General features: G+C 41.5%; 1 protein-coding gene across 4 annotated transcripts in view; it reads left to right on the top strand.

Moving 5' to 3' along the window:
• cyth1a (cytohesin 1a) overlaps positions 1-21923 on the top strand; it is a 42870-nt gene continuing 20947 nt past the window's right edge. The window contains exon 1 of one of the 4 annotated variants that reach the window (XM_061027156.1): positions 1-246. In XM_061027156.1, coding sequence (XP_060883139.1) covers positions 228-246 — 19 coding nt within the window. In that variant the 5' untranslated portion in view covers positions 1-227. Of the gene's footprint in view, positions 247-6579; positions 6906-15523; positions 15752-21656; positions 21891-21923 lie in introns of those variants that run through there. The other 3 variants (XM_061027154.1, XM_061027155.1, XM_061027157.1) reach the window with 3 other exon arrangements.

The raw sequence follows: 21923 nt of genomic DNA, 5'->3' as shown, positions 1-21923 counted from the left end.
GCACACACATTTCAAACGGCAACTTGGTACAAACAAATTAACAACAAGCTGAAAAGTATTAACGCGACTGTCTGCCATAGACCCGAAACCTGGGAGTCGAGGAGCTACAGCAGAGCTAGCGAGGAAGAGACCGGGAAGGACAGACGACGGTATCCGGAGTTCTGCGGGCGCTGGGCGAACAGACATCCTCGAGCAGAGACGCCTGCAGCAGCATCAGGACCACCGGGATGGAGGGGGAGAATTACGGTTAGTCTCCATCCTTGTCTCTCACGTAGATATTTAGCTTAGCCCCTATGGCGGCACCGTGAGGTTTATATACGGTATTTATAAAACCATGGGTGTCTGCAGTGTTCAAGTTGCTGCTGTGCAGTGTGCCAGGAGAACAGAAATGACAGGCAGTCTTGTGGGCATTCATGTTCACACTGCTGCCAGTCTGAGTGATAGGTGGGACTTTTCAAAACACAGCATAACAGACTATAGGCCTACCATATATCAGACAGCCAGGGACCCCTCACTTATGTTTATTCATTGAAAATGGATTCAATTAAGTTCTTTTGGTTTGTACCAAGCAGCTTTAGAACAGGTGGCCTCTGAGGTATCCACAGCCAAAGGGATACAAAGATCTGTATGATGAATTATTAAGTGTCACACTGCAGCTATGACAGCGTACTGGATGCAATCCACATATTTACACTGAAGAATTAAACCAGTGAGCGGGAGGGGGGGCACAGAAAAGTTCCTCCCCTTGTGGGAAGATATAACTGATTTATTTATACCATATAGCTGTCATCTGGTCTGAGACGCACTTTTTTGATGACACACTTTCACCCCAAAGAATTCCCACTCATAAATCCGTACCCGCTGCCAAGAAAACCTATTCACCGTCCTGTCACCATGTACATGATGACCCAGTCTCTGATGATGTCAGGGCCGTGATGAGCTAAGAGATGGCTCAGCTTAGGCGATGATAGAAGCTTCGTCTCAATTATTTAGCAGTTTAGATTCTTCTGCGAGCTTAATGCATCTCAAAATAGAAAGCAGCAGCCATGGCCTCATTGCAAGATTTCAACTGATGCTCTGCTGAGAGAAGGGAGGGGATGGAAGACGCCCAACATTCCTTTTATGAGTCACACTTAAGTTTTTGAGTGGATCCAAGTAAAAAGAGTGGACATATCTGCACTCATTGTCCCTCTTTATTCTAGAGTTTTTTTTAAACTTCTGATGGGTTTTTAACACAAAATTAAACAGGATTTCCGGCAGTCGTGACATCTCATACACTTTGTTTGCAATTTGCATCCCAAGGATCATATTCATTATCTTGTCAGTACTCTCCCTTTTTGAATATCAGCTGAAGAATCGCCCAACGATTATGTAATTATCAGCCTTAGTGTGAGCACATCACACTTAAGCACACTGAAATCACACTCTCGCTGTCCCTGACACCTGCTTAGGCAAATTAGCTGCCTGTGATCTGAATAAGTAATTACAAGACATATTTCCTCTGTCCCTGAGCAGCGAGACATTTCAGCGTAACCAAATTCAAAGAAAAAAGAAAGAGATAGCTGCAGCTTTTCTCCTTATGTCATTATTTATGTAGGAAAGGAATCTGCAACAAAGAGTTGTATTTGTGTGGACTTGAAGTGTGTCTGAGGATCATTTTCACTTTTTTTTTTGGACACGTTGGGCCCCGTTTTGAGAAAATGCATGACAGGATTACCATACTGCCTTTTTACTCCCTCTTTTATTTGATGTTGCTCTGTGCTGCTGCCCTAAACCAGCTATCTTTGGATCCATTGGGCGCTGCTCTGTTTCAACACTCAACTTCAAAGGATTTGAGCTGCAGGTCGTCAAAATGTCTGTGTTGTATCTTCTGCTCTTTTGCCATCTACCTGCACCTGTCATTGCAGCTCAGTTTCCCTTTGCATAATGAAATATGTGCACACAAAGGAAGCACTGTGCAGCTTTATAGGTGTGGTGCACTACAGCAGCAGGTACGTGTGGTTGCTGTGGTTATGGGTGTGATCTGTCCCCTTATTTCAAAGCCCTTCTCTTCATCTGAGTGATAGACAGAGACATAGTCGGTTATACTGGCTTGTAGCATGTGTTCCTACTCTATTCTGTCACTTTTCACCCATGCAATAAGACAGTTTTACTCCAACACTAAGCTCCTCTCTCGTTCAAAGCACATCCAGAGAAGAACTGTCAAAGCAGCTGCAGAGAAATCTCAGTGGACTTGTGCCGACATATCGTATTCAGAAGATTGAAAGGGGAGGAAGTTAAACTCCATCACCTTAAGTTGTCGCTTTGTTCTTCTTACTCAATCATGTGGGATATAAGTCTAAAAATAAATTGTATTATTGCCAATCTGATAAACACATTATTTGTCTGTTTTACAGCATTAAAATGACACCAATCACAATCGAAATCCACATAAAGAGAAGCAGAAAAAAGGCAGGATATCAAAGCTTTTGAGGCAGCTGAAACAAAAAGTAGGCCAGGGTGATGCAACTTACGATTAGGAAAACTTGCTACTTAGTGCATCAAATCTATATTTAGCCATTTTTCAGCTTTATTCTGGGAGTTGTCTCCATTTATTAAGCACTCAGTTGAGTTTACTCAAGCAGAGTTGATGTTGTGCTCCCGCCCATGTCTGTTGTTAGTCACTGCAGGTGATGCTAACATTAGGCTGCTCTGTAGGAGTTCCACCAACACAGATCAGGAGGCTCGCTGGAAACTCTTATTACACAGAAGATTTGTCTGCCTCCACATGTTTCTGAAAGCAAACAATTTGACTATATTCATCAGGATCTCCTCGCACAGGGTACCGAGGCAGCTGCAGGTTTTCAGATTGTAATATTTGTAAATGATTGTTCCACAAAGTTCTTGAACCTGTGTTTATTTTACACAAATTATAGCTAAATCACGTGGTGTAATGTGTGCTTTCTTTTGAACCAAGAGTAAAGGTGTAGTTCCCTGCTATGTCCACTTGGTGGCATGTATGCACAAATGCTTCAGTAAAGTGTATACCATGGTCCCATTGTGGGCCATCATCACTACATATAGTTTGCATGAGAATAACACATGATCTTAGCTTCTTTCTCTGCTAAATTAAGAAGCTCTTTCTCATTATGCACATGCACAAGTTGTCACATACACATGCATGTTTTTTTTTGTAATATTAAAGTGTTTTTTGGGAAGTAGAGAATTTCTGAAGAAACTTTGAAAATATTAGCTCATTCAGGAGTAGTTTTCTCAAAGGATTGTGTTCATCTGTGGTTTTGAGTGGGGTTTTAGAGCAATTGTACTTGTACTGTGTGCAGACTTTGAGCTGTAAATAACTGTCCATGTCACTGTTTTTGAAAGGGTTTGAAAAGAGCAACAAAACCTCAAGCACTCGGTGTGATCCCATAGAACACCTAAAGGTCTGACGGCAAACCTACTGAATAATAGACCATTGCGTATTGGCTCTTGGGCACTTGTGGGACCCATCTTTGGTGATGTGTAGTCTATTCTTGTAAACAAAAACAAAATGATTTTGTTTATTTTTACTCACCAAAATGACATATCCTTGAATATGCTGACTGTATTTCCTTCCTCATGTATATTTGTAATGTATTGTTATTCCTGCATTGTCTACAGCCATATTAACCTGCAAGCAGACTTCTTCTCCCCTATCATAGCCGGTGCATTGCTGAACATCTTGGTGCATTACCTCCACCAGTAGATCGGAGGAATAGTTCAGAATTACCCATGTGCACATGCTCATGATTTAAAAGTCATATTCCCAACCTACCAACCTACCAACCAACCTACACACCAACCAACCTACCAAACTGCCAACCAACCAACCTACCAACCAACCTACACACCAACCCAATCATCCTACACACCAACCCAATCATCCTACCCACCAACCCAATCATCCTACCCACCAACCCAACCAACCAACCTACCAAACTGCCAACCAACCAACCTACCAACCAACCTACACACCAACCTACACACCAACCTACACACCAACCAACCAACCTACACACCAACCAATCATCCTACACACCAACCCAACCAACCTACACACCAACCCAACCAACCTACACACCAACCCAACCATCCTACACACCAACCTACACACCAACCAACCAACCTACACACCAACCAACCAACCTACACACCAACCAACCAACCTACACACCAACCCAACCAACCTACCCACCAACCCAACCAACCTACACACCAACCAACCAACTTACACACCAACCAACCAACTTACACACCAACCAACCAACCTACACACCAACCAACCAACTTACACACCAACCAACCAACCTACACACCAACCAACCAACCTACACACCAACCTACACACCAACCAACCAACCTACACACCAACCTACACACCAACCAACCAACCAACCTACACACCAAACAACCAACCTACACACCAACCAACCAACCTACACACCAACCTACACACCAACCAACCAACCTACACACCAACCTACACACCAACCAACCAACCTACACACCAACCAACCAACTTACACACCAACCAACCAACCTACACACCAACCAACCAACCTACACACCAACCTACACACCAACCAACCAACCTACACACCAACCTACACACCAACCAACCAACCTACACACCAACCTACACACCAACCAACCAACCAACCTACACACCAACCCAATCATCCTACACACCAACCCAACCAACCTACACACCAACCCAACCAACCTACACACCAACCCTATCCTATCCTACCTACCTTCCCTCTTACCTACGTACCTACCTAAACCACCCACCCACCCACCTAACTACCTACCTACCTACCCACCTACCTACCTACCTACCTAACCACCCACCCACCTACCTACCTACCTACCTTCCCACCCACCCACCCACCCACCTACCTACCTACCTACCTACCTACCTACCCACCTACCCACCTACCTACCCACCTACCTACCCACCTACCTACCTACCTACCTAACCACCCACCCACCTACCTACCTACCTACCTTCCCACCCACCCACCCACCCACCTACCTACCTACCTACCTACCCACCCACCCACCTACCCACCTACCTACCTACCTACCCACCTACCCACCTACCTACCCACCTACCTACCTACCTACCTACCTCCATCCATCTATCTATCATGAACCCACACATTGGCTTGTTTACTCTCCCTGCAGGTACTCAGGGAGTTACTGACATCACACTCTTGTTCAAAGAGGTAACTTGGAGTCGAGCAGAGCGGAGAAAATATGGCAATTTAAAAAAGACGAACATTAGTGCTGAGTTCACTGTGTGCCGTGCTTCTGTTCCTCCTGTGACAGGGCTGCTATGCATGATGTGCAGCTGCAGCATTTTGAAGTAGTCACACTGACTTTGCAGTTCATGCGAGGGTCACTCTGAAGGAGTCAACCCTCGGGCCAAAAAGTGGGCAGTGATGAATGGATTGGAGCCGATGTCATAGTCTTGCAAACTGCAATACACGACAGTTTGTATTAGATATGCATTTGGTCTGGGACCTAGCTGTTCTCCCGCACAGACAGAGTTATAAAGTGAAGGCGTGACTGACAGAATGAGAGAGGCGGTTGTTAAGGACACTTTGGGATGATTGACAGGCGGTTAATTCAGCGCGGCAGGAGGTGTAGAATCGGTTCAGGAGTGGAGATAAACATTTCTGCTCTGCTCTTTAAGAGGAAGTGAGAAATAAATCGATTGTCGTTCATTATCAGCACATCTGTGGCAGAATCAAAACAGTATTTTTTGTTTTTATTTTGGTGCGTGTGTGTGTGTGTGTGTGTGTGTGTGTGTGTGTGTGTGTGTGTGTGTGTGTGTGTGTGTGTGTGTGTGTGTGTGTGTGTGTGTGTGTGTGTGTGTGTGTGTGTGTGTGTGTGTGTTAGATCCATATCCCTATTTGTGCTTTATGGCTCCAGACCCCCAAATATGATTAAGTCGTGGTGAATAATCTCAACGGGTGTGAAAATAATCTCATCAAAACAAATGGCTCACAGTGTTTCGCCCAGGAGCAAATCATTTCTTCTACCCTGTTGCCAAGCAACAATGAAATCTTGATTTTTGATGCCAAAACTGACGAGTGACTGGAGGCAAAAACAAAACAGAGTGTGGCAAGAATGACAACTCTGATTTGAACACGCTGATTGACTTGTATCTTAATTGTTTCTTTGACTGACTTCTTCCTGTGTCATAGTTTTGATCTAACATTTTATGAGGGAAACTTTTGACCACTCCTGAAGCAACATTATCATATGCTTTAAACAAATACAACCTGACTTTTCCATTTGTGAATGTAGCGTTTAGGCTCTTAGAATATCTGTATGGAAAGTAGCAAGTGGGAGAGAAAGTAAGAGAGAGAGAGAGAGAGAGAGAGAGAGAGAGAGAACGAGCAGAGGAGGATGGAGGGAGGCTGAGCTCAAAAAGGGGAAGTGGGAGAAAAAAGCAGAAGTGATTTCAGCATCCAAGATGCACATTTAAAAAAAAATCGACTGGGGGAAGAGAAAGTAGGTGAGTGTGAGAGATTGGCTGGGAAAGCAGTGGAGAGATTTTATCCAACTCGGGGGATTAGGTGGAGCAGATTGACACAGAGCAGGACTTTACAGTTGGAGTCTCTGCTCGTCCAGGAGAGACGGAGTGACTCCCTGCAGCCACAGCAGTGGAGCTGGGCCCGCTGCTACTTCCCTTTTTTTCCTTCTCAGTTGCAATCACAAGGAAGGAGAAGCTCAAACAGCCACCAACGGAGACGTATTCCTTCACACACAGATAGAAATATTACACTGTGGAGATATGGGGACGGTGAGTGAGCTGTGCGTGTCCAGCCTGCAGACGTTTTTGTGTCCGGCTGTGAAGACACTCCAACAAGATCCAGGTAAAGACACAACTGTTGGTCTTACACTGTTTTTTTTAGCATTGCTGTCATGTTGTAACATTGATCTTTAAAGCTTAATATATCTCCTTCATCTGAAGTTTTGAATCAGTTTTTGAAGTTTTTAAGAAACCTGTTGATTTGCTGTGTCTGTGTGTGTGTGACCAGTTGCACAAACACATGGCTCCACCAGCGACGACAACAGTCTGACAGAAAAAGAGGGAGCTTCTTGTAGCTAAGGAAGGTCTCTTATTATGAAATCTCTTTGCGTTTTTGTGTCCGGCTGAAATGGTGCCCCAACAAAAAAAAAAAAACAGTTAAAGACGCAAATGTAGGCCTCACACTGTAGTTGGTTGTTTGCATGTGTTTTACCATTGCTTTGTTTGCTCTAACATTGAACTTTACGGCTAACACAGGTCAGCATAAGCCATGAGTATCAGTAGGTTTTAATCAGTTTTAGAACTGTGCAAGAAAACCTGTTTATTTGCTGTACAAACACACGGCTCCAGCAGCAATGACAGAAATAGAGGGAGCTTCTTGTGGCTAAGGAGGCTCTCTCTCTCTCTCTCTTTCATTAAGCACAACTTAAACCCCCACTGAGCGAGAGCTTATTACTTACTAATCTGTTGCTGCACAAACTAATTTGAGCTGACTCCATGTTCACAAGACTCTCACATCGTCACTCACAGACATCCATGACGCGGCTGAAGCTTTCAGGTGTAAACACAACCACTCACACCAACAAACTCTGTTCCCGCTCCTGCTCGGCTGTGCATGACAAATTTGCTTCCTTGTCCCTGTTACTGCTGCGTGTCCTTTGATAAACAGGGACAGCAGTGTTTGTGTTTACCTGAGATCACCTCGTAAACCTGGATAAACCACTCTCACTGCTTTCCCAGCCCTGATTAAAGATGGAGAAGTGGAGCTGGCTGTAAGACTTTCCCACCGCCTGTCCCCATGTTCCTACATTTGTCCTTTCACACTGTCGTAATGAGATCGGGATTGGGATGTTTGTGTATAGCGTGTTGTCTTGTTGGTTGTTTTTTTTTTTTTTTTTAGTGTTGCTACAGAATTACGTGACACTCGCAGGGCCGACGTTTTCAATGCTCCGTTGTCAGATTGCTTTGACATGACTGAAGCAGCTTCTCGGGGTTGTGGTGAATCAGCTGACGGAGTGGCTAACAAGAGGGAAGCGGTGCTGTCTCAGTGATTTCAAAACACCTGAATCAGCACCAGAGAAGTGCCTATGAGGTGGGGACTTTTTAAAGTTTGGGAAATGGGAAGTGATCTTGATTGCTCGGTTAAGAACATGGTGACAAAAGAGTTTGGCATGCAAAATAACTTATTTTGTTAGTTTCTATGAGCCAAAATGTCATTAGAATTGCCAGCCTCCGGTCCGATTCATGGACTGAAAACATCCCCAAAGGCTTAATTACAGCTGTCACCCACTTGTGCAAAACTGTCAGTTTTTTTTGCCTCAACTGCAAAAAAATAAAAAAGTTCATTTTCTGATGGCAGCAGTTGCAATCGTGAAGAGATTGGGCGGTGTTCTGTATGTGTTGGCGTTTCTGTTTTTAATCCTGAATCAAGCAAGTGATTCATATGTGACTCATCAAACGGCTGTCCAGCAAGTTTTATCAGTAGTGAGATCACCCGTAATGTATCGCCAAATGTCTTTTTTTTTACACTATCTGCTTAAGTGCAAACACAAGTGAGAGTTTTTCTCAGTTATTTTGGCTCCTTTTACTATCTGACATCATGTGGTGACGTCTTCATCCATCAATCTTCTCAGTCACTCTCAAACACTTCAATAAAGCACATTCCCGCTGTAAATGTTGCTGTGAGTGTGACTCAACATGCCCAATTAGTCCCGCAGGCTGGGGCTGATAGCAGGCAGTGTAATGCTTAGAGCAGACATGATAGTCATTTAGCTGATTAATAGAAGCTGAGAGGGGCCGTCTGCTCTGTGAGGCAGGTGTACCCTTTCCTCGCCGTTGTTTTCAGGCATGGAAATGACTCTGTGTAGGCTCCAGGGGCAGCTGAGGACAAACTGATCTCTTTGGGAGCACAAACATTCCTGCCAGGAGCAGAGAGTGTTCGAGGAAAATGTGCCACATCAGCAGAATGTAAAGGAGGGCACTGTGCAGATGTGACAGTGGATGATGAGGCTAACAGCAGTACAGAAGTGGCTCCCGGCCTTTTTTGCTTATGTCCCTTTAACCCTGATAGTCCCTTTAGTGTACTTGAAATCCTATGAATTTTTTGGGCTTTTCATGCCTTTATTGCAGATATAGGACAGTGGATAGAGTCAAAATCAGGGAGAGAGATTGGGGAATGACGTGCGGGAGAGGGGCCACAGGTCCGATCCGAGCCTGGGCTGCCCTCTTGGGGAACTGTGACCTCCATACATTTGCCTCTTTGACAGCACAAACAAAGACTTTGTCTATATTTATCAGCTGGATATTTAAGCTTGTTTTGTTAACGGATGGAGGAAATGTGAACTAAAGAAAATAGAAGTTTGAATCCAGCGCACAAATAAGCAAGAATTAATTGACAAACACAAGCCTCAGACCTTATTAGCAAAGTTTAGTTAGCAGTAAGATGATAAAAAATAAATAAATCACAAAAGAAAACTGTTGGATGATACTCCAAGGATTTGTCATTTAATGCTATAAGATCCAAATCTGTCACAATGGTAGACAATGAGTTGTGTCATTAAGGGTTTCAAGAGAAACAGGATCAAACAAAAGCTTGAATCTGTTTATCTGGTGTTATAAAACTGTTTCATAACCCATGTGCTGCACCAAATAATGAAAACACAAATCTCATTTCATGGGAAAATAAGGGATGATGTCACCTCTTATTAGAGGTTGCATGTGTAAAAACTTTGAGCTGTTAAACATGAGAGTAATTCCCCCTCCTTTAGATTATTCTCCTGAGTTTCTGTGCTTGAAGAGGTAAAATTATGCAATATTTGAATACTTTTTTCCAAAGTATTTTTATCTTTGGTAAAAGAGATATGTTCCTCTTCGAATCATTTGATCCCTCTGAATTTTAAATAAAACCCTTTGAAGGGTTCCAACCTCTAAGTTACTAGCTTCTTGGATGCAAACTTCTTACATTGTACACAGAACCCTCTGCACACTGATTACAAAGTCTCATTGATCAATAGTCTCTTTTGCATGCCAACATAAAAGAAGAAAGTAATGTTGACATCTTAGGTGAGATAGATCTGTTTTCCACTGAAAACACAGTTGGGCGTGTTCTGGATGCTGAGTGAGACTAACTGCCAGGGAGCTGCTTCAGAGGAGTGTGTGGGAAACCAAACAGAGAGAGGTGATACCACACAGCTCTGTTAGCCAAATGAGATATTTCTGTCGGCATGTTTTTTTTTTTCTTTCTCAAATGTCTTGGTTTTCATCTAGATAAAAAAAAAAAAAGCTTGAGAAGAACAGGCATGCTGGTGAACTGGAAAATCATGCTTTTGATTGTGTTCTAGGCTATGGCGTACATTTCTAACACACTGATGGACCCATTGTTGCTCTGTAAATGTGTCGACATGTGGCCTCATCAAGCTTTCATGCCTGCAGACACGATCCATCTCTGAACAGCAGGAGGGTTATTTAACCATTCCCAAAGACTGTTTATTATTAGTCAGAGTTATGCATAATTAATTACAGATGAACAAATGCTTTGTCAGCCTGTAGTCATGGCGCTTGTTTGGTTGAACACGGTAACAGCATTTATGTATGTAGGGCACAGAGCTGCAAGTTGAGCCTCTGCATTTCACATCCTCTCCCTAAAATGTGAGAGGACAGCAGTACTTCTGCAGGTGTATTTGTGAAAGCTGCAATAGATTCATTTTAGAAGCAAATAAATTGACCTCAAAATACGTGGGGGAATTGATTTAATGTTTAAAATACAGCTTTATGTTTGTAGTTGCAAAGCAAAGGCTGCCCACGGAGTACCATTTTTTTTTACCCATCTTACATCCACTTATGAAAAGTGGCACAGGAGCTAGATAAATTCCTGTATTTCTTATGACACCTCTGTAATTAATCACTCAGGTCTGTCCTCCCTTCTACACTCAAAATGATACCATGGCTCGATCCAAAGGTGCCATTAAATGTGACTTTACCTGTAGAAGGACAGCATCAAGTCTAACAGAACCAGATAGAAACATGGACCCAAAATGTAGACTCACACAAGGCAGAGGTCAGTAAAAGCAGAGTTTAGTACACATCCCACCCCCAGCCAGTACACAGGTAAGCTATCAGAGGATCAAACAATCTATTAAAGTCAGGCAAAACAGTAAAAACAAGAAGGCAGGCAAGCTATAAAAAAAAAACTCACTGGCAGAAAAAGTCTGGAACTAGGCAACACAAGGACCACACTATGAACTGGCAACAAGGGGGAGGACACACAGGGATTAAATATGCAGACAATCAGGGGGTAACGAGACACAGGTGAGCACAATCGGGGGGGGGGGGGGGGGGGCACAAGGCGGGAAAAACACAGGGTGCAGGATCTCGAGTTACTTTACGGGTTGTGTCAAACACAGCTTGTGCAATCAGTCAAGAAGAGATGGAGCAACAAGACCTCAGCGACGCATTATGCAAAAGAATGTGTGGAATGCATTAAGTAGTAATCTTTTCTAATATGCAATGCGAAGTGTTTACTCCTTTTAACCTGCTATTACTTAATCAGCAGTAAGTCGAGGAAGCAGACGTAACAAACAGGCATGTCGTCATGTGCAGTGACACAACGCGGAGCAGCAACCTTACCATTAAATGTTAAGACGTATACGCTTATAGTATAAGGGTCATTATGTCACAATGTCTGTCCCCTACGGATCCTCCATGTGTGAATATGTGTCAAGGTATTTTTGCAGTTTGAACTGCAGTTACTGCAGATGAGCAGCAGGGGTCACTATTGGCATCCCTGAAAGGATACTTTTCTGACTGAGTTCAAAGTCTATCTACAGTTGGTCTTTTTCAACCAGTGATTTAATCAAGTACACCTTTTGCTGCATTATCAGGAACTTTGGGTGCATTGTGACTGTTTCATGAAAATAGCTTTGTCTAATGCTATCAGGAAAATGCAGCTACATTTACAGTATTGGTGGATTTGGTTACTACAGGCTGACACAGTAGGAACAGATCATTCAAATCTCCAGACTAGACTCCCATTAAAGGAGAATTGCACTGATTTTACACATCAATATCACTAACCTTATACTTATTTTTTTTTCTGCCTTTAGGGTTGGGATTATTTCAAATTATGAGGGATAGACTTGATGAGGAAAATCAGCATTATGAACTTTGGGGTGGAGTTTGAAAAAACGTGGGCTACACATGTTGAAAGCATATCTTTGTTTAGCTTAGATAATGAAATCAATTAATTTCATTTAAATCTCTACTGCATCAATTTTTTATTGTTTTTTATGTACGTTCCTAAAGTTTTTTTCAGGAATATTTCAAGCTGTTTGAACTTTTTGTAAATAAAGAAACATGGTTTTATCATTGACCTGCATGGGGATGATGAATATAGCACTGTATTTCATGCTAATTTGCTGTTTTATCATTTACCTGCATGGGGAGGATAAATATAAAACTCTCTTCCGTGCTGATTTTCTGTTCAAAGTCAATTTAGTTCTGATTATTTGATCAGCCGGTTGACAGAAGAAAAGGACTATTGTTTGACTTATTTCACAGGGAGGCTCTTTTCACACGAGAACCAGGATCTTTCCTGTAATCCTTAGGGCTTAACCTAGTATGATAGGACCGAACAACAGCTTTTTGATAATATGATTTAGGCTTGCATGCAGCAACTGTCTCTGGGTGTGAGCTTGTGCAGATTTAGCTGCTTCAAATAAGTTCCTGTACTGCTGGACATATATCAGATAAAGTATAACCTGCCAATATTATTAAATCCAGTCAATAATGCATTTATGGAACTTCTTATTTAAATGGTGTCAGAGAGTTGTTTATGCTTTTTTTGTGATCTTAAGTTGTTGTGTTTTCTGGTTATTTTTATATGAAGCAATGTGAAAATAGAACAAACATTAACCTCTTGTTCTTTTGTGGAATTATCTGATCTCATTGAAACCAATAAATGAGCTGCAGCCTTTAACATGCATGCAAGAACAAAACCCTCTTGGCATTTCAAAATCTCATCCGACGTTTACAAAACACTCCATGAACGTCACACATTCACTTGAGGAACAGTTTTGCATGTCATTGTGAGATCAGGAAGTTGCAGACAACAGTGTGTTGGATTGATGTTTTTTTTTTTCTTCATGTAAAGGTCAAAGAGTTTCTCTGGTTACACTTGTTCTGGGTTTTTAGTAACGTTTTAGTGCAGCTCTCAGGGAAATGGATGAATGAAGACGTAACAATTGTAACTTTGTGTGATCAGGGTTCACTTCACACTCAGTACATTGTCGAGTTGTTGAGTTTGGGCAGTTCAACAGACGCATTCTCAGTGCACAGCTTGAGGACGAAACCCTTGAATGAAGTGGCCATGCACACTAGGGCCTTTCAAGGAGGGGGGACGGTCGAGGTGATTTTACTCTTTTGACTTTAACAAAGGAGTAAGACCCATTTTTCCCAAGTGGTGGTTGTGGGAAAAGGGGTAAAAATGCCACCACATCCAACATTTTGCACATATTTTCTCCTGTAGTGCATTCAATTTGAGCAGAGAGGTTTTCTCCATGGCTTCTTTCATTGGTTGTGATGCAGCATTCCTCTTTAGCTCCTGCAATCATCAACAGGCAGTGACAGGCTCAGCGCTTTCATATCTCACAGCAAAGCAGCACAGGTGTTATATAAACAACAGCCTGACTATTGACTTCAACAAAGGGGATGGAAAGCTGGGTGATCTGTAATCAAAGTTTTTCACTGAATTAGTTTTCAACTAATATCACCCTGTTAGTAAAAACAAACCTTCATCATCTGACCTTTAATGGACCATAAAATGTAACCCAAATATACTGAGAGTTTATGGTCCTGGATGAAACATGGGTGATATCTTTGTGCAGATAATGGTTATTTTATTCAAGATTACCAAGTTTGGCATCGAACTAGTCAACTTGAATGAAACATTCGGGCATGGTTGCAGTCTTGGGTGATTTTCCTGTTTGTTGTGTTAGGTGTGAAGACATGCAACTATTAAACAGAAGCACTATTTGATGTAAAACATATCAAACGTAAAGCTATAGGCCTACTAGATTTAAGGGGGACATATTTTACTGTAAATGTAGTTAGGATGAGTAGGCCTAACCTATAAAAAAAGTATTATTTCAGTCTGAAAATCAGACTGAAAGCTAAAGTGATTTTCTCTGTGAGAATATTCAACAGGTGTTTGACCATGTTCCTGAGTATTGGCCTCTTTTTGGGGTTATGTCTTTGCCACAAACAGGTGTTGTTGCTATTTTCTGAAGATCAGTTTATTTCACAGCGACTGCAAAGGCATTCACACACGTGTGCTTTCGGCGGATGTGGTGAATTAAAGCGCAGCAACAAGCGCAAGATCAGCAGAGGTGAACTATCTGTGTGTGTCAATCACCACACGGTCTCCCTCCCCCACTCAACCATGTCCCAACAACAGTTAACTGTGTGTGTGTGTGTGTGTGTGTGTGTGTGTGTGTGTGTGTGTGAGAGAGAGAGAGAGAGAGAGAGAGAGAGAGAGAGAGAGAGAGAGAGCTCAGTGCCCAAGGCAACAGGGTGGGAACGTACGCAGGCTGTAGACGCGTCATCAGACCCGTTTGCTGCACCTTCAGACTTCAGACTCTGAGATGTCAAGTCAGCAGAGTTAATAGACTCTTGGCGGATATGGTGCAGGCAGACTTTCTTGAACATAAGAGAGGAGTTCAAAATAAAACCTTACTGGCTAATAAAAATGAACCAGTTCTCTGTATCTTTCATTTTGATCACTCATTTCCACTTTTGTGAGGGAGTTAATTGCTACAATATGTTTTCTATAGGCTAGTGTTATGCAAATTCTTCGTAATTTTCAATGCATCCATTGCTACAGCTTTTTAAATCCATATTTTAATGGATCACACTATAGGATTAGGAATAGGCCTACATAAAAGTAAAGTTGCTGAACTCATGCCTGCGCAGAGACTCGTCCATATAACAATGTTCAATTTTCCACTCACTTTGCACGAGTTATTCTTGCAAGTGTCTGCTTTAAGACAATTCACCTCAGTGCAAGTCTATTGTTCACTATCTGCAAGGGGTAAGCTATATTTAGGTTCATTGTACTCAGTTAGTCCTTTTTTCTTCTTCAATGAAAATAATCTTAAAATACCTCAGACGATCTACTTTCTGAAAGGTGCAAAAAAGTGTGCTTCCCAAATTACGTTGCAAATGAATCAACGGTATTGTGATCAAACTTGTCAAAAATGTGCACAAACAATAAAATTAAGGCATTGGACACAATTATAAATGATAAATTGTTCAGAGCTGGCCTATTTTCAGGGATTATATGGGGTTACACGTTTTGAAGCGTCGTATTTTGATGTTTTATTTTGAAAGTCAAAACCGGAAAGTCAGGTTTTACTCAGTTTATTTTGACAGAAGCTGGCGCGCAGGAATCACTGGTTGGTTAAAGTCCTCCGTCTCTTCAAACCACTCCCTCGGGCTGTCGATACGAGACACTCTTCACTTACCGAGGAAACTATTCCCAAGTGGGTTTGTTAACTCGACAACGAAAAGCTGAAAAAGAAAAAGTCTGTATTTTAGAAGTATTTGGAGGAAGTTACGACTCTTGGAAACAACTTTAAATATTTAGAACTAACTCGGACTTACCAGGCAGCATGGTGTTGAAATCGGAAGACGGTGTAGGTGAGTGTAACTATCAAGGAAATACTTATAAAGTTTTATAAATGTCTATACGAGACTGTGTTTCGTTGAAAGAATGTTTACGAAAAGTTTACCCGGTAAGTGTGAAGCTATTTGACTGTTTTGCGAGGCTGAATTTATTCCAAGTAAATCTCAGGAACCAAACGTGTAGTGAACCGTGGACCGTGTGGCCTTGTTTACAGTGTTTACTCTGCCATTTGTGTCCTCACGCTGTAATAACTCAGTCAACTATGTGCATTATTTACTCAAACCGCTCCCTAGAAAGACTGAAATCCACACACTAACCTAAAACACACCCAAGAAAACTTACATTTAAAAATGCAAAAAGTTATTAAAGGTGTCAGTTTGCAAAAGGAGATTCTGAAATTACGAATAAATAAATCACACGTAGCGTATAAAATACTATTAAATGTTGACTGTACTATGTACTGCTATTTTGTTGTTATAAACATGTTCCCTCTGTAAAATGAAATATAAGTCCGCACTGTGAAACACAAGGTCTATTTCTAGATCTAAATTTACCACTGTGGCTATGACTTTCTAATTACATGTAAGAATACTTTAATGACACATTCGTCTCTTGTCTCTTGCTGTAGTGAATAGTTTACTGACTTTTGAAGAAGAGATCCCACATGTGAACTATGAGGAGCAACAGGTGTGAGAGCAGACAGTTTACTCCTCCAGTGTCAGCTTGGAAAAACTCCCACTATTATTATTAATGTTACATGTTTGCTGTCTTTGAAAATATTAGCAAAGTTAAAATCCATATATCAGTGTCATAGAAGCCAAGGCTGAGCTATGATATTGTTATAAACTGTATCAAAGGGTGGTTGTAATTCTTTTCCAGTGGGGGCGAGGCTTTTATCATCACCACAGACTTTATTACTATATAACAATAAATGAGTGTCGGGGCTTGGGAATGACACAGAAAGCCTTTGTTGACAGACAGCTTCCATCTCGTTGGCTGGGTTAGCCTGGCAGCATTAATCAGCACCCTTGCCTTGCGTCACTATTAATCGTGTTAAGAACAGTGAATGTCTGACTGCCTGATCCTGTTATATGCTGCTGCTCTTTTGTTCTGCTCATGGAGAGGGGAAAACTTCAACACTCTTTGTGGCCGTGGCTCAGCCTGCCTCGCACACTGCTGCATTGTTTTGACCGAGATGAGAGAGGGGAACAGTCGATTCTCTCAGAGTCCATTTGTCTCTGCCACTTAGAGGTGGGTGGTCTGGGAAGTTAAAGTAGTTGTCACTAATGGTTCCCTAATGAGAGGCGCTGAGAGCTCTAATGGGCCCTGCCTGGCACTATGATGCCCGCTGTTAGATAACTGTCATCATTTCCCCATAATTATATTTTAGCCTTCTTTCTGCAGTGGTTGCTGCTCTTTTCCTGTTCTGCACTTTCAGCTGGTGTTCATTCTAAGTAGTTACTGCCCAATTCAATTGGGTAAATGCATATTTATTTTACAGGGGTGTTGTTGTAGGTCTTATGTTTGGTAGCTCAGCAACAGCCAGGCTGCATTGCTGACATTTTTAAGGGAAGATTCACCAGCAAAACAATGGGATCCAGTATTTCAACCACTGCTACCTGTCATAATAATGTCCAGAAAGACATAAATGTGTGAACAACATGGTCATTATTGTATTTTTAAAAAATTCAATAATGGTTTGAACAACAATCTTGTCTAGAGAGCCAACATTTGTGTCTGCTGATGGCCTTAGTTTTACCGCTCCGAACTATAAATAATTCTATATAAAAAGAGGGAATGTTTATCTTAATGTTTGTTCTCTGTTGGAGTATTGTAGCCTACTTATACGTATAGTTTAAGTAGCTAAAACATTCAAAAATTATTGATCATTGTTATAATCAAAATAACCTGTTTTGTCATGATCCAAGTCACAATTTCTTTGTGTTGTCAGTTTATTGAAACGGCATTGTCAGCAAATTTAACTTATTGACAGTTATGGCTGATTTGCATCAAAGCTGTTGCCACTCTTATAAACTTCTCATCTACGTTCCTCAGATTGATCAGATACTCCTGAACTGTAAAAGAGTTTGCGAGATGCTGTAGATCGTAGAATTGTTGCCAAAGTTTTCGACAACATTTTTCACTCAATCACTTGACTTTCTTTGAGTCTTGGACAGCTCTCAGCCTGCAGTTCATTTTTCTTTCCTCTCTCCATGTGCTGACTTATGTGAGTTTCAGGTTTGTCTACAGCAGGTACAGACACGCCTGGAGTTATTTTCATGCAGGACAAAACTGTGATAATTTCTGTTGATAGGGCCAACAAACTCAAAATGGGACCTCACAGAAACTCCAGCGAGAATGCACTTTGAAGGAGTTTGCTGATTTGGTAACAGGACACATGTTTGGGTGCATGTCAGGGTTTGGTTAAAGCATTATGTGTGCATTATTTGTTTGTGCTGCAGGAAAATAATTTAAAACTGCAACCATCAGTTCAGGCCATAAAATGATGGGCTCAATTTTTTATTATTTTGTTTTGTTATTGTGCAAATAATTTTGGGCCATTATTGTTAGAAGGTTATGCACTCAACAAAGAGCTGGCACCATAGCAACTTTGTCAAAGGGGTAAACAATGCTGAGCAGGCACGCTGAGTTGTATAGCTGCATTGTCTGAGTCGTTATCTGACCCCCGTTTTTTGAGCAACGTTCAGATCACAGTGCATGCCATCAGTGTTGTGATAGAGTAGAAGCATTTACGTCTTGAGAAGAAGGAACAGCTATTTTGAACCCTGTCCCACAGGATGGGTGGGTGCCACCACACAGCTTTCACTCCTCCCCCTGAACTACGAAGAACTGCTCACAAACAGGAAGCTGACAATATGCTTGACGGAAAGTGACATTTAGAATTTGAGTGTGGGCTGAAATTTTCTTACTGCTTTTCTAAAGAAAAACAAATCCACATTGAGACAGAGATATAAATGCTTGGAGAGGAAAAAAAAGAGTAGTTTCTAATTCAGCTTTCCTGTCATGTATTTTCTAGATGCATGTGTGTGTTTTACTGGCAAGAGAGGATGTTGATAGTAGGGCTGCCACGATAAGAATCAAGGCCGACAGGATCAGAGCACAAAGGCATGCATTGTGGGTTTAAATAGCACTTCCGCTTTTGAGAGAAAACATTGAGAAGCCTCCTCACTGGCCTATAAAAACAACTAATGTTGATAAATGCCAATAAAATGGACCGGGGATTATTTGAGAAAGCCGATCTTTTGTGCTCATAATGATAGGGTTTTATGTGTGCAGCTGCAGGATGTTTATGCTGTAGCGTCGAATGTATGTTTGCTTTTACACCAAAGCTGTGTGTATGGTGTCAGGCCTCGCTATATGTTCTCCTGCTTCAGTTCCCACCCAGTCACATCCTCTGGTCCCAGCATTCCTTCACACACAGTGAGCAGACTGGGGATGCTCATATTGTGATGGGGGAGCAACAGGGACACATCTTTTAGTGTGATCTGTATGCCAGGACTTTTTGTTTGCCCTGCACCTGACCTGACCTGACCCGTGTTAAAGTAGCAGGACAAAGGCAGTAGCCAATATTTTAATATTTAGGATGTTTTTATGAACCAGTCTGAAAGTGTGATGATTTGCAGTGCAGTGGTGGTGACAGAAGTGGGTGTCAAGAGAAAAGAAAATAATGTCCAGATATTTTCAGGATCATAGGATAATAAGAGGGAGGAAAAATGTCTGATCTTGTTTTCGTAACCTTTTTTTGTTGTGTTTTGGACATTTCTGTGTGTCAGTCGGGTAATGGTGTGTTGCCTCCAGCCAACACTCTTCAAGTCAGGACTCAAAGAAATAGTAGCCAGTGCCACCAGGTCGCTGTCTCTCTTCTCTGCCCTCCGTCGGTATGCCACAATGCTTGTTTGTCTGAAAGAGACTCCAAATGGTCATCATGAAATCTCAGAATTTTTTTGACCTGTGTAAGAATTGAACTGCTGTGTCACAGTTGTGTAAGAGCTGCAGTTGTGTTCAAGCGCAGAGCAGAGAGGACACACAGCAGGCTTCAGCTACATTCAGACAAATCCTGGTATATTTCCTGCAAGGTTTGCCAAGAATGTTGTTTATTTTCTAATTGTGTTACTGCTGTATTAATTATTTTTTTATTTCAACGTTTCAACAGAGTCCTCTGTGATTTTCTACATTTCTGAGAAAAATTGAGGGAGAAAGTATCTGATCTTGATCTTTTAGCATTTTTTTAAATGGTAAAGCGTTATTGATTGAAAAACCACATCACCGAGGAAATCTGTCTGTTGAGAAAAGAGGGCTCGACCTCTTAAGAATTGCCTTCTAAATGATTATTTAATGTTGGCCCTATAGATTTATTCTAATGCTGATTTCAGATTATTTTATGCAACTCCATTTGAAGCAAAGTTTTTTGTTTGTACATATAAAACTTACACAGGACATGTATCATCACTTGTCAGCTCCCTGTCAGAACTGGCTGTAACCCTGCTATCACATGGATCCCACATTGTGTGTAGTCAGAGGAAGCTCCGTCACTCTGGGACTGCAGAGTGCAGACAGCACGGTAGAGGGCTCCAGGTTGACTCATCAAAGACTCGCAGACATGAGGCAAGCACTCACATCTGCTCTGTGTTGCAGACAAACCAGGGGCAAGTTTACACTCGTGTTGTAAAAAAAAAACGCTGCTCTGAGCCAAGCAGAAGAATGCAGGGAATTCTGTGCAATTTTTGGCATGCATCACTGGGGTGCTGCTCATGAACTAATCTTTTAAAAAAATACCCGATTGTCTTCAGCACAGACTCAGTTGTTGACGTGGGAGGAGATAATGATAGCATGACTGGTCGCATGACTGATCGGGAGAGAGGAGACCTGTGTGAAACTAACTCATAACAACAGCTCATAAAAGATGGGATGTGACCGAATGTGTCTACGTATCAATTCATCATCAAGTTGTCTTTATAAGTTATCTTGGGAGTAACTGAACAGTTTAATTTTTCCCAAAGGGACAGGTGGCATATAATAAATAATAAATAATAATAAAACAAACAATAATAAATTATTATTTGTATGACCCAGTTTAGACATAAGTCTCTTTATGTTTTCTGGCTGCTGGCTTTGGGTCGTATGATATAGCAGCTTACCCTTTAAAACGCTGTTTTTGTTTGTTTTATGAAGTCGAAGAATCGATTAGTTGTCAACTTCAAATCTGCAACTATTTACAAAGTGATGATTTTGTCTAAGTAACTTTTAAAGGACAATAAGGAAACATTCACTGATTCCAGTTTCTTTTGTCTGGTTTCTCCCTGCCTTTATGAAAATAGACTTGATTTTTCTAGAATGGGGAGGAAATAAGACATTTTAAGTTTGTCAGCCCATGTTTTGAGAAACAATACAAAAGTTTTCACTACTGCCTGACTTTTGTGGACCAAACTACCAGTTAAAAGTTGAGAAAATAAAGGATATTATAATTAATAATGACAATACATTGTGAGCTGAAGCCCTGAAGTGCTGCTGGTCAGTGTTAGTCAAGCATTACAAGCTTATTCTGAAGCCGGGTGTAAAACTTACATGTATATAATTGCCATAAATTCATGAATTATGATATACATTTTTTTTTCTAATTTCTCCCAACATAAGTTTGCAATACTTGAGAATACAGCATATTAAACCAAAATGTCACAGTTTTAGGAGAAGACCTTGCTATGTGATTTATGTATATTTTGTGTGTGGAGGAGGCAGGGAAAGGAATGACCACTGGGTGGAGCCTTCATGTTAATGGTAGTGACATCTAAACAGAGAGAGAGAGAGAGTAGAGAGAAAGGGAGGGAGAGGAGCGGGTGAGGTAGTAAGGAAGTCTCCTTCCCCAAATGGACTGTGTCAGTGTGCTGTGAGCATGCTGGCAGCTGATAGCTGTACAGCTGAGGAAAACCGGCAGCATCTCTCTGCCTGGTTGGAGGAGCCGGCTCCTTCTCTCTTCTGCTTGTCATGTGGACATCCGGTACAACTGAGTTAAGATACAGAAGCTTACAGAAAAAAAGGAAGAACTGGGACTTTTTATATTAAGAAGGAGAGATAAGCTGGAGTAGAAACAGAAGAGGAGCTCTTTGGAAAGTCAGCAAAGGATTTCTCCAAAAGGTTTGCACTTCATTTGTTGAATTAATCTTTTTA

This window comes from Labrus mixtus, chromosome 20, assembly GCF_963584025.1.
Source record: "Labrus mixtus chromosome 20, fLabMix1.1, whole genome shotgun sequence".
NCBI lineage: Eukaryota > Metazoa > Chordata > Actinopteri > Labriformes > Labridae > Labrus > Labrus mixtus.
This window is presented reverse-complemented; position numbering and strand designations above follow the sequence as displayed.